General features: G+C 44.1%; 1 protein-coding gene across 4 annotated transcripts in view; it reads right to left on the bottom strand.

Annotated features, from left to right (window-relative positions):
• Positions 1 to 13,810, bottom strand: part of Hipk2 (homeodomain interacting protein kinase 2) — a 195,630-nt gene extending 181,820 nt beyond the window's left edge. For all 4 annotated transcript variants that reach the window (XM_013353250.2, XM_005365848.3, XM_005365846.2 and 1 more), the window contains exon 1: positions 13,614 to 13,810. In XM_013353250.2, coding sequence (XP_013208704.1) covers positions 13,614 to 13,632 — 19 coding nt within the window. In that variant the 5' untranslated portion in view covers positions 13,633 to 13,810. The remainder of the gene's footprint in view (positions 1 to 13,613) is intronic.
• Positions 13,811 to 13,816: the final 6 nt, after the last annotated feature.

The raw sequence follows: 13,816 nt of genomic DNA on the forward strand, positions 1-13,816 counted from the left end.
ATTGTTATATAAATTTATGAATACATAATATGTACTAACATATAACATCATTACACAGATGTTATTGGTGCCATGTAGTGGTCAACTGATGAAAATAGGACCAAAAACTCATAGAAAATTATCTCTATATTTTCCTTACCAATAATGGCTCACTGTTCACAAATTCAGGGTTCACAGAACATAACTACAGCTAATAATGAGAATGGCTACACTAAGGAAGCAAAAAAAAAAATCAATAAAAAGTGGTGATAGATTAAATACAAAGTAAACAAAGGCATGGAAGACTCCAGTGTTTCTGAGGTAAGGTGCTGTGTGGAAGGTACCATGTGGAAACAAGGCATGGAACACTGGAGTGTACCTCACAGGGTGACCAAGACTTTTTCTTTAGATGTGTTAAAGTTGAGCCTATGAGATCTCTATATTGAGATGTCAAGTAAACTGTTGTCTTCATGACTCCAGAGCTCAAAAAAAAAAGTCCAAGTACTGATGGAACTTTGAAAGTCACTGACACAATGAAGCAATACTGAAAGTCTGGGACTGACATGTCACTCAAAAGGAAAAAAATTAGGGAGCAGGGTCCAGGCCCAAGCGCAACCAGGTACTCCTTTACTTCCACAATAAATAGGAGGGATCACTTAAATCTTTATCCAGGAACTTTGATTTGTTTAGCTTGAAAGGGCTTTGAGGAAGAAGTTAATCTAGTGGTATATGTCTAAAATATGATATACATTCAAATCCCTTGACCTGGTAAACATAATTTGGACAACAGATCTTAAAATTCAGATAAACTTTAATGCTACAGAGAATTATTCTGAGGAATAATTCATGATGGCAAAGCCAGAAATAATCTTAACATTTGGGGAATGTTTACTCTGACAATATTAATGATATTTTCTTGTGATTTCATCTATAGATTCTAATCTTAGAAATTTCAGCCTTTCCAAGGATTTAATAAATGTCCACTTCTATTTCCTTCAAGCTCAAAACAAAACCCCAAATGATTATCCACTTTCACTCACTATAACACAAGCTGCACCAGGACAGACTTCTATCCATTTGGCACAATGCTGTCCATTAGGCCCCTCAAACACGGCGTGCTGATTGTGCATAGTTGACTTCAGTTGAATCTCATGTTTTAATCACATAAGATTTATAAGAATGTGTTGTAAAATGATGCAACTTGTCAATCTGTACCATTCCATTTTTCTAACAGACTTTCCTCTCCCCATGTTGAGGCTCCTTCTCCATCATTTGTTAAACACTCTCAGGCAGCAGAGTCTGAAGTCTGGCTCACCTATTCTGTTCCACAGATAGAGATGTTCTATGGCCTGCTAGGGGCCAGCTAGGGCTGTATCTCAGTGGCAGATCATTTGCTGAAAATGTGGAAGGCCCTGGGTTTGATCCCAAGCAACATCCCCAAGCACATGCATACATGCATATGTGTGCACATGTGCATAACACACTTATAATGTGACAACATAAGCCTATAATCCCAGCACTTGGGAGGCTAAGGCAAAAAGACCTCGAGATCTAGGCCAGCCTTTGATACACAGAGAGTTTGAGGCCAGTATATAGTTATAGGCTACGTAGAGAGGTGTTCCAAACAAACAAAAAGTCATACTAAATGAAGTAAGTGGTATGATTTGTTTTTGCACTGGGTTAACTATTTCCTTTCAGGCCTGAATTCTATGCCTGCCACATTATCTTTCAAGGAAAGCAACATAAATCTGCATCTGCAATTTTAAAATACTCAGACTTTGGCTGAAACAAAAGTCATTTATATCTGGAGAAAAACCAACATATTTATAAATTCCACTTCATTATCTACAAGGGTAGGGAAGTCTCCACTACACAGCCACAACTTGATGATAAAAAGCATCAGTTGGCTCTAGACTGCTGGGGTTGACCCTGTCTTTCAGGGTGGCCTGCCTCACCTTCCCGTGTTGTCTGTACAGCATACTAACATTAGTCCAGTCAACCCTGAAGAAATGCCACAGGGAAGCAGTGAAGTCTCACAATGCAACAGGCAACCTCACAGGCTTGGTAAGTCTTTTCAAAACTCATCTCCTTGCTCAAAGTAGGCTCATGGCCTGGCTGCCCCCATACCACACCCTCCTCCACACCAGCTACTCCACACTGCTTTACCATCACTACCTTGTCTGGCTTGGTGATGAAGAACATTTATGTTAGGGAGAGTAACAATCCAGCACCAATGGTCTCAGCTTAAGTTGTCTCTTTTTAAGAAGGATCCTAAGCCCTTGTTGTGTGTTGTCTGGGCCATTCTAACAGCCCTGTGAGAAGGAGGGCAGCCTGCATGTCAAGACAAGAGCAGGCTGGAGTCAGGAGTATACAGGCTTAAGTTCTGGCTCTACTATGGCTGGTCAGAAGGCTTTGAATACATTATTAAATATTGCTAAGCTTCAATTTCCCCTTCCATAAATGGGAGAAAATAACAGAGCTCTTAAATGTTAGCTAATAATAATATGTTACTGTGTAAATGATAACTGCCCAGTCTGTTCCAGGGTCCCAGGGCCAAACTGCACCACTACAGACTAGCCAGCTGTGGAAGGCCCAGAGGAAGTTAACTCCTGCACTTGCTGACCTGCCAGAGGAGACGGGAAGATTTGTGAAGGAACAGAGGCAGCCTCTGCACATTCCTGAACTTCTCATGGCCTGCCAGTCATGCTAATGTCAAGTCTCTCCCCCAAACATCTAAGAAAGGCTTCATCAAAATAGCTATCTGACTTTAAACATACTGGCTCTTCATTAAGAATGCATTTCTCCATGAGCAAGGAAATCAGGACCACGAGGGGTGCACCCACCCACTGAGACAGTGGGGCTGATCTATTGAGAGCTCACCAAGGCCAGCTGGACTGTGACTGAAAAAGCATGGGATAAAACCAGACTCTCTGAACATGGCGAACAATGAGGGCTGATGAGAAGCCAAGGACAATGGCACGGGGTTTTGATCCTACATCATGTACTGGCTTTGTGGGAGCCTAGCCAGTTTGGATGTTCACCTTCCTAGACATGGACAGGGGGGAGGACCTTGGACTTTCCACAGGGCAGGGAACCCTGACTGCTCTTTGGACTGGAGAGGGAGGGGGAGAGGAGTAGAGGGAGGGGAGAAGGGTGGGAGGAGGGGAGGGAAATGGGAGGCTGGGAGGAGGCGGAAACTTTTTTTTTCCTTTTCTCAATAAAAAAAAAATTAAAAAAGGAATGCATTTCTCCAAAACAATAACTTTCCACGGAAAATGCAACAGGCCTACCACAGACTTCACAAATGAGAAACTCTAGGGGTTGGGTCACAGTTTTGGCAAGCCCTCTAGATGACTAGTAGTCCTCCAAAATAGTGCCTCACATAGATACACTTCGCAGAGTTCCATGACATCCCTTAGAAGGCACAAACATGCCCAAGATGCAGAGAGTCAAAAAAATAAATAGGTAGGCAGAGAGGCCCTGTGGGTAGATAATAAGCAGTTAAAGTGGAGAGGAGAGACGCTGTCAAGCATGAGCAGGAGGGGAGGCTCCAGGTGCCAGGGGCCAAAACTTATACAGCAGAGTCGCTATCAGATTTCTAGGTCTTCCATGAAGCTTCACTGGTGGGAGGAACATGCTGACTATTGGAGCAACCTTACCAACTCACAGGCCATAGGTCAGTTTTATGACTCCCGTGTTTTACAAAGCAACTGCAAGTATGAGATGGATAGAAGAAGGGAGGGAAGAGGATGACAACAGAATAGGAGGTGACACAATTAACAGCTGTCATTTGTGCAACAAGAAAATATTTCAAGTAGTCTTCATTTCTGAATTGTTTGAAACACAAGGTAACCTCATACTAGCAAGGTAGGCCCCTATTTTTCCCCTTTCGGCAAGATTCAAAGAGCCTAGCCATCCCACACCGTGGCTGAGGAGGCCCTGGAGTCAAGTTGTGTGCCCATCCATAGGCTGAGCATCTGCTGTTTCCCATATCCCCAGGGCTTCAGGGCATCTGAGGATCAATCTCAAGCCTTTCCAGGGCCTGTGGGTGTGTATTCAAAGGCGCAAAAGGCATCCTTGGGATACCCCAGGTCCCAAGAGGAGGTAGGATGTTTGCAGCTTGGACTCACCAACCAGAAAGGCAGAATGGGGTCTTGTAATGAACTTGTCCCAGGATCCTGCTAATATAAGCCTGTCCTTTGGTGTGCTTTTATCAGTGTTAAAGTCTGTGTCCAGAAGTCACTCAGCAGGACGGAAATTCCTCCAAGCCAGGTCAAAACCAACACCACTGCAAGTGTACTCACAGGTCCCATGTGTTGTTACTGAAAGCAGTGGCAAGTCTCAAGTTTGTGGCCATGTCAAAGGGCAAGAATGACTCAAAACTGAACCTTAGGAAGGCAAAATTGTTTTAAAAGTTGCTTAATGGCTTAAAAGTGCTTTGAGGTTCTGTGAAACTAATCATGATTGTACTAGGCCTTTGCCTGTGATTTTCTGCTTTAACTAAGAAGCTCATAGTGACAAGCTGCAAACTTGTTCAGGGAAACATAAGGGATGAAAATTCTAGAGCTGAGGGCACTGTGGCCTTGCTCTCCTAGAGGAAAGGAAAACACACCCTTTAGGTGCTGGCCTCTGTGTAATACTGCAGGCTTTCAGGCAGCCCAGGAGGCCAGAAGTCAGTAGCTGCCCATAGGTTGGAGACAATAGGCTGTGGCTCTGGTGAATCCTAGGAACCTAGACACTGGGGCTATGCCTAGCAGTGCAGTCCAGTGAAGCTGTCCGCAGCATTCTAGGCTGTTAGGGGCTTCTCCGCACCCCACCCCTACCTTGGTCTCCCTAGTAAGAGGCCTCTGCAGCCTCTTCATTGATCTGGACACGTGTCAGAGGTGGAACACTAACTCATGAAGGCCCTACCAGGTTGTACTATGGTCCAAGAAGGCCCTGTACAATGTAAGGAGCCTACAAAAATAGAGATTCTTAAAGGAATAGAAAAAAAATGTTTTGTCCAAACCAGCTAGTCTCCTGATCTTAGATCCCTGCCAGAGATACAGGAGGGAAACAAAACAGAACAAAAACTTCTTGAACCACTGGGCCAGACACCACTGACAAACACTCTCTCTGAATGTACTCCTAAGCAACCCAGATGCCCGCCCCAACTCCAGAGTATTCACGCCTCCTACCACAGTACCCAGCTCCCTGGCAAGCTCTCCCAAGTTCCCTCCCTCCTCCTATTACATCCAGGCCACTAAAAATTACCTGGTTCAAGTATCATTTTGATACCAGTCCCCTTCTGCACACCATAAAATGTCTCTTGAATTGGAACCCCTTTTAAACCTTTGACAACTGATCCAAAACACTTACTGTCCTCATCTGCTGGTCTATTTTGTGCTTACCACTCCAGCCAAGCAAAAATTACTTTGCAAATGAATCCCATTATACACTCTGCTCATTCACCTTGTTAAGCCAGCACAAGAGCTTTGGCTGTTTCTGTTGTCTTTATAAAGGACTACTTCATTTACCCAACTTCCCTTGAAATAGGCTGATCCACGAAACTGATCTACATAAATTAATTTTCTTCTCTACAGAAACTTAACCCGTTATGTGATCTTAAATCCTTTTCAGAATAAGTCATGGTATAACCAAATGAAACTTTATTTTGAGCATTTTCATTTCTGTAATACATTAGAAAGCCTCCCCATCTCAGTAAGCAGAATATAATGAATATCAATTAATCATTTCCTTACGGTGCAGGTCATACTTAATGAGTAACAGTAATCATTCCAGGCTGTGGCTACAGATATAAACGGTCCAGACTGAAGCTGACTACATGTATTCATTCTTATGTGCCCTTTCACTCAGGTTTTCTGAAACTTCCTTCCCGTCTGAAGTCCCTGTTCTCAGTGTGGATCTTAATGACTGGATGCAGGTACACAGAATGTAGAGGGTGAACTCGCTGCCCTTCTGCAGAATCCCAGGAATTTACAATCTTGTTTTTGTCAGAGCACTGTAAGTTCTTTATTTGGGATGGGGGTCTGAGGGAACCTTCCACAACTAGCAACAAAACAGTTTTCCGAATCTTTATCATGTGATTTTTTTTACAGGCTGTAGGTACAAAGACCACAAAAAAAAAAAAAATGGACTTCTTTAATAGGATGATGGCAAAGTTCTACACAGGACTGGCATGGTGGATTTTGACAAACCCTTGGAAAAGTCACTTTATAATTGAAGAATACTTCACAGATTGAATAGGAGATATTGGTATGGAGGGAAATGCCCAGTTTTCACAGATATGCCTTTTAAATCAAGATGTGATGTGTAACTGTACAGAAGTGCTTTCTTCAGCCCACATTATGAAGCTTCACAATGAGTTCTCACTGCAGATGGACAGAACCAGCAGGGGAGGGGATGCCCTTGTTCTATTATGTATTAGATGGCATTCTTTCTCTGACAGAGGATTTTATAATGTCTGCACATTAGCACACACAAAAGAGTCAATCCGTCTTAATTCTCTTTAAACATGGCACTTAATTGATCAGAATGTACTAGAGCAAAAGTAGTTAGGCAAGAATTGTTAAACCAGAATACTACCTAAATCACTACAAATCTGTTTGGTATTATGTTCACAAATAAGTGAGACCACAAAATTAATTTTCAGTTGTGAAGGTTTGCTAATTTGTTTTGTTTTGTTTTGGTAATGATTTCCCTAACTTTTTTTTTAAGAACAGAGTCATCCATCTGAAAATGACCCAGAGGCAATGGCTGTCCATTATGTCTGTGTCCTTTCTGCTGGCTCCAGACTGTCAAGAGGGAGGATACTCTGTAAGTTGGCCTTGTAACCACTCTCATAAACACCTGGCTCACTGACTGGTAAAACAGGTATGGCTTTCGCTGACTCAGAATCTATCAAGAATCTGACACACCGTCCTTTCTAACCTGGGTGAACTAATATTACACCAGAACATAGACACTGTGCACTCTTTTCTTCAGTCAAGTGCAGTGCAAGTTATGATGCTTTATTTGCTCTGTGTTCTGTGTGCTCTGCAGCATGCAGTTAAGAAAGGCCCCAAGAGCTGGAATCAGGCAGACAGTCGACCAGAAGGTGGCAGCTTGGTAGGGGTGAGGATGTCAGACAACAGTATAAGAAATAAATATTCAGGGGAAATGGGAGGCGGTGGCGGGGAGGAGGCAGAAATCTTTAATAATTAATAAATTAAAAAAAAAGAAATATTCAGGGGGTGGACGGGAAGGCATAGTGGCACATACCTTTAATTCCAGTGCTCTGGAAGCAAAGGCAAGTGGATCTCTGTGAGTTTCAAGCTAGTCTGGTCTACTTATTGAGTTCCAGGTCAAGCAGAGCTATATGGTGAGAGCCTATCTCAAAAAAAATAAAAATAAAAAAGACTCAAGACCCAAGTGAGTACTAGCAAGTCATGAATCTTGGGCAGCTGTAAAGTATTGCTTAGATGACATTAAAAAGAACAGTCAACCCTAAGAGAGACATACATGGATCTAATCTACATGGGAATTGGAAAAAGACAAGATCTCCTGAGTAAATTGGGAGCATGGGGGCCATGGGAGAGGGTAGAATGGAGGGAGGGAGGGAGGGAGGGGCCGGAGAAAAATATATAGCTTTAATAAAAACAAATTAAAAAACAAATAAAAGACTTCATTTAAAAAAAAAACAGAACAGTCCATGCTTCGTATGTTTATAAAGTTCCTACTAGAGTTAAGGAATTGCACAACTACAACAGGGGGTACACACAAAGGTGATGGCCCTCCAGGAGTACCCCAGGAAGTAAGAGCCCTAAAGTTCCTTTTCTTGTATTTTTCATACTAATAAGAATATTCTTAAAGAATTGCCCTCAGATTTGATTAGCACCATTTTTCTTAGTAGAGAGAAACTAGCGAGTTCAAAACAGAGAAAGGAGATGTTTCAGAGACAGAAACACATTCTGTGGTGAAAAAGTAGAGTACAGTTGTTATCTTCAAGTATATGAAAGGTTTAGAGAAAAAAGTAACAGAAAACAAGTTTGACTGAAAGCAGACGAGATTTCCAGCAGGTCCAGGGATCTCCGGACCATCAGATTCACGGAATATTAGAACTGATCAATGAAGGAGCTGCTAATGCTCTTTCCTAGATAACAGCTACCAGTGAGTGGAAGATTTCAAGTCAGAGCAAAGGTTTGTATTCATTCTTAGTGATGCCTTCCCAGGAACACAGCTGCAGCCCCTCAGAATCTGTCTTAGGATCTGTGTGCACATTTGTAACGCAGCACAGAAGTGTTGCTATGGAAGAGGCAGTCTCTACCTGAAACGAGCAGAAGCTCAGTGACAATGAACACTCTGGAAAGGTCACAGAGGAGAAGGGGGGGGGGGTCCTTTCCTTAGAGGCCATAAGGAGAATAGAAAAAAAGTCATCTAATACATGATCAGACAAGGGTGTATCCCCCTACCCTGACCCTGGAGATTCTGCTGAAGGCAGGGACGCAACTATCATTTCTCAGAGGCTGTTGCTCCAGGGTCCTGTGTTCCCCAAGGTAAGGGTACAGCCAGGCTTTTCCCAGAAAGCCCTGCTCCTGGGAAATGACTGCCGAAAGCTGCTGTGACCGACTCCTCCATCTGTGTCCTGCCAGCGAGTGCCCACCACCTGACTATCTGGAATACAAGTGAGCCCATGAAGCCAGGAAGGGGCACAGCACGGTCTTCAACTCTAGATGTAGAAAACAAAAAATGCCCCAGCAGCATGTGCACGTGAGAACTGCATTTGTGTTGATGAGGATACACAATAAAAGTTAAATAACGAAAGAGAAAACAGCATTCTATACAAAAGAGATGCTAATATTTAAGAAATTTCTAAGGAAATCTGTAATGAGAAGCTTTGAAGTTCACACATAATTCTTTTAGTTCAACTAAAGAAAACATTTTCAAATAAAAGGGAAGATGAGAGTCTTCCCTTTACACCATAAGAAAACAAAAGTGTGTAAGAACTGACATACACAAAAGCAAACAAACAAGCAACCTTTGCATCTGGGTCAGACACACTCCCCAGTGAGTCTGTACACCTTTAAATATTTTGACTTTCACTTCCTCTATTCCTGAACTCCTAGAGGTCAGAGGCCAGGTCATTGTCATTTCTCCAAACACAGAACCTGCCACCAGGCCCCGGACACAGAGCCTCTGTAAATGTTTGCTCACTGAAAGCATGAAAGATGCACCCTGGTCTGCAGAATGAGGGAACAAACAGGGAGTTCAGCATGTAGAGAGTGTAGAAAGTACATGACCCAAATCACAGTCTAAGTCAGAATCACCATCACCAACCCCTATCATTCTCAGTTTCTTTTAAAGAAAAAATAAAGATCTTCCTGTACTCTGGGTTTTCAATTTTCTAGGTTTTTTTTCTCCCCTCCTTCAACAAGGTATTGTCACATGAAATGGAGCTATTATGAGCTTGGGCCTTTCAAGTTCACACTCTATTAGTGGTTACACAAAGTCTGCTAGTATTATTCTGAATCCAGCCTTTGACTGCAACCCCAAGCGGTTGAATCGTCATACTAAGGCTACCAGAAAGCACTTGCAAAGCATGCATTCAGAGAACAATAAAAATGCACAAATGTCCTACCCTCTGATCAGCACTACTTTGTTCCGTGCAAACCTCAAAGGTAGATCCTTAAGACTGATCTCTATGAGAGAAAGGAAGAAAAAAATGAAGGAGCATGAATTAAAAAATATGAAGAATATAAGCAGCTATCATTTACATAAAGCCCCCAATTCTCTTTGGTAAGAAATTCATATTTAATGCCTAGTGAGGCAGACAGACCCTGGCATGTGGCTGAGTAGGAGCTCTCCTCTAAGAAGAACCAGTAAGCAACCATTGGGGACTCCTTACCCAGTCTGCCGCCTTGTATAGTAGTGGGTCCCTGCTAAGGGCAAAGGTTCCCTTTCATTCTTAGGGATGCCTTCCCAGCAACACAGCTGCAGCCCCTCAAAGTCTGTCTTAGGGTCTGAGTGCACATTTGTAATATGGAAGAGGCATTCTCTACCTGAAACCAGCAGAAACTTGACAGGCATGGACAGTCTGGAAAGGTCACAGAGGAGAAAAAAAAAAAGGTTCTTTCTTCCATGGCTATGGGGAGTTTATTGTTGCTGCTTCCCAAAAGGAACAGTAGAAGATTAATAACTGAAATTGAAATGTTGCTATTACTGATTTCTAAACTATTTGTGGGTTACACTTTCCCTGGGGATGTCATGCCTGTAAGCAACTCAGAAGACAGGGGGATTTAACACATACTAGGAAAATGCCTATTCTAGGCTGGAACTCCACTAAATATCAGGTTCCTCACACAACCCAATAAAGGCTAAAAGTTCTGAAAAGTAAGATACCAAGGTCATAAGCTTGATCCAAACTCCAGCTTCTCTGATTTGAATGTCCTGCCATCCTGTCCAGTATCAAGAATAAAACTAATGAGTTTTGCTTCACTATTCAAATGCAGCAACAAGGAAAACAATAGCTATACTTACTAACTTTAAAAACAGAAAATGTAAACACAGGCAAAGATATTATAGTTGATACGTCATAAAATTCTTTTGAGGGAAGATGACTCAGTTTGGTGGCCCACCTGATGAGGGACTTCAGTGTTTACAAGCTGAATGTGAAAGGTTTGGTTTCCTCCATGCTCACCAACAAGCCACATCTCAGGTAAGTGTGACATAGTTAACCTGGAATTGGGAACCCATAGGGATACAGACCCCTGTGGTTGACCTTTGCACTGCATACTGAAAAGGGCTTGGTAAGCAAGTTGATGGAGAAATATAATCACAAGGCAAATGTTTAACCTTCTAAAGAAAATAAAGCCCCTTTTTTACAAGAAGTTTAACTTGATCAGTATCAAGCCACTGAAAACTAGCATGCTGCTTATAACCCTACTCTTTAAGAAAGTCCTAGAAGACTGACTACATTCCTCCACTTATTAATTTGTATTATCAAATATGCTTTGTTGCAAAAGCAGCATGCCTGTCTAAATTTCTACATTCCAGCCTTCACTCAGTATTCCGGTCACACTCCATTTGAGAAATTCCAGCTAAAAAGTCTCATGTGTCATTAGACTTCTGAGAAGAATCATGCGAACTATTAGGGGGCAAAAGCCCTCTTCTCGGAGAAGTCTGCAGGAGAAGTCTTGCTCGTTTAAGACACACACATGCATAAGCGCGCGCGAGCACGCACACACGCACGACACTCACACATGCAGAGTCCCTGGGTTTGGTTGAGATATGATTTAAAAACAAAATCAGGTTCACTGAATCCACGGATTGTCACTGCGGGTCAAGGGAGAGGTCACGGCAGTCTTGGACACACACACTGTGAGTGAATGCAGGTCCCCAGAGCACAGTCCTTGACTGTGGAGGTCATTTATCTGTCTCGCAGCAGACCTCACAGTCCCTCACAAAAAGAGCAGGCCTGAGCTTGGGGCTGAGCGGTTCTGGGCTGTAGAGGAGTAGTGCTGAGCAAGACCAGGAAAAGAGTGATGAGAGGTACAGAGGTGCTCCAGAGAAGAAAAAGCTACAAACAAAACAACAGTTAAGAGAATCCACAGACAAGATTCAAGATAACCCAGGGATGGAAGGGGTGGCAAATTAGGTTGCCTGGAATAGAGGAGGGTTGGAAAATAAAACTACCAACTGAGACCCCCGAGATCCACAGTCCTACACTGTAGCACCTTACACACCTGTAATTCTTTATCTGACATAACCACTGAAATAACAAAGTCATAGGACCAACCATACTCGGGCTTGCATAGCCCTCACCCCCGGAGGGGGGGTAGCCTACATTCCTCATGGATTCCAAATAAAATTAACATGATAAATGCAGTTCCTAAGGTGGCTTTGTACAAAGTTGACAAAATACACTCCAACCACCTAGCCCCTGGAAGAAGAAAAGCAGCCCTCTGTCACAGCTGCGAATGCAATGCCAAGTTCCTTCTAAAATGCTCACCCCGAGTGTCCAGCAGAGGGAGTCTCAAGGAGGTACTTAATAAAGAAAAAACTGCTTCATTTTAGCACTCCAGACAGTGGGAGCTTTGACTGCAGCCCCCTCCCCTAGAACAGACGAACAATGAATGGCCGACATGGGCTCTCCTACGGTGTTCACATACCCATTGGCATGCTCCTATTCTATGTGGTGGAGTGACCAGAAATTTTGTTTTGTTTTGTGGAACGGTTAAATGGACCTTGTGTTCTTCAGAATCAAAGAGGAAAGCCCCTGGAATAACATTTCTCTGTTGCTTTCTAAACAGCCCCTTTGTTTCTAAGAGACTCTGGAAAAAAATATTTACAGTCCATAGGTTATTTACAGCCTCATTATTCAGAGTCAGGCTGGTAACTTTATTCCGTGCAGAAACCTAATTCATTTGGAGCCCTGGAACTAATAACAGATTTTCTTTTCAGATAAGTTTTTTTTTTTTTTTTAAATCAGCCTCTCCTAACAGAGATAAAACTATTAATGAGATCCCAGTTTCACTGGGCCCCACAGTTCCCCGGGTTTATAGGATTACAATCTCCCCTGGCCCCTCCTCTTGGTTCCTGGCAAACCCGTTTCCCTCTCATTTGCGATTTCATCCACCGAATATCTGAACAAAACCGAAAGAAAGCCAGATGAACTCACGCTAAAAAGTATGTAAAAGGCTGCTATTTCAATAATTTCACGAGAGAAACATTTTCACGATGAAATAACTGAAAATTCAGGCACACTTTGGTTGGAAAAGCCCCCGTACTACAAGCACACAAAAACACATAGAAGTGTAAAAACTTAGTTGATTCGGGTTTGATTTTTCTCGCTGCAAGCTGACGGAACCGACTGAAGAGAACCGAAAGAGTGTACGAGGCAGCTGTATCGCCTTACCTTTTCTTTCTTATGAAGACAGTCAAACGGGGGGAAAAATCAGCCAACGCCAGGTGAAGGTGCACAGCACACAGATCCACCCAGGCCGAGCCAGAAAACCTTCTTTCGCTCCCCTCGCCCCCCAAGCCAAACTACATTCTCCCTGCCACACGCTAATTGCGGGGAGATTTTGAGCCTATTTCATTGTTCTGCCTGGGTCTGAAATGGACTTTTCATCTCTACCCTCTCTCACCGCTTGGCCCCTCACAATCGGATTCCACAGCCGCCGCCACCACCACCACCACCCCCCCTAAAAAATCGGAGGCTTGGAAAGAATAAAGGAGTGTGGGGTGGGAGTGGAGATGTTTGGAAAAGGGAGCAGAGAGAACGGACAAGTAGGAAGGAGATCATTTAAAGGTACTGGGGGAGGATCGCATCACCTTCATTTATCACAAATAAACAGAAAGCAGTCACGGATCCGTCTTTTCCCACACGCCGCCCCCATTTCTTTTCTTTGGGCAGCAGCCCACCCGGCACACACCCCCCAGACGCCTTCTTTGCCCTGAAAATAAGATCCTGCTCCAGGCCGGCTCCGGTCCCGTCTGGGCCCGGGATGGGGGCACCGGGGAGGGTCACGAGCCCCCGCGGCCAGGGCCCGGGGCTGCAGCCGGGGGCTGCCGGGCGAGGGGCCGCGGGCAGAACAAAGCTGCGGGGGCCGCGGCCGGCCGAGCAAGCAGGGGATCGCGGGCCGGACGCTCCTTACCTTCGTACACTGGGGCCATCGGGGCCGGGGTGTCCGCGGTTCATGGCAACGGAGAAGGGAACGCGGCGCGCGAGCTCGGCCCCCTCAGCCTCAGTGGGAATCTGCCATCTTGAGCCTGTGTCTCCGCTCTCGGCTCAGCCCAGGCCGCCAGCGCCCGCATCACCGCCTCACTTGGCCGGCGCCGGGGGAGGGGGCCGGGCGGG

The sequence above is a fragment of the Microtus ochrogaster genome, unplaced genomic scaffold (assembly GCF_000317375.1).
Source record: "Microtus ochrogaster isolate Prairie Vole_2 unplaced genomic scaffold, MicOch1.0 UNK4, whole genome shotgun sequence".
NCBI lineage: Eukaryota > Metazoa > Chordata > Mammalia > Rodentia > Cricetidae > Microtus > Microtus ochrogaster.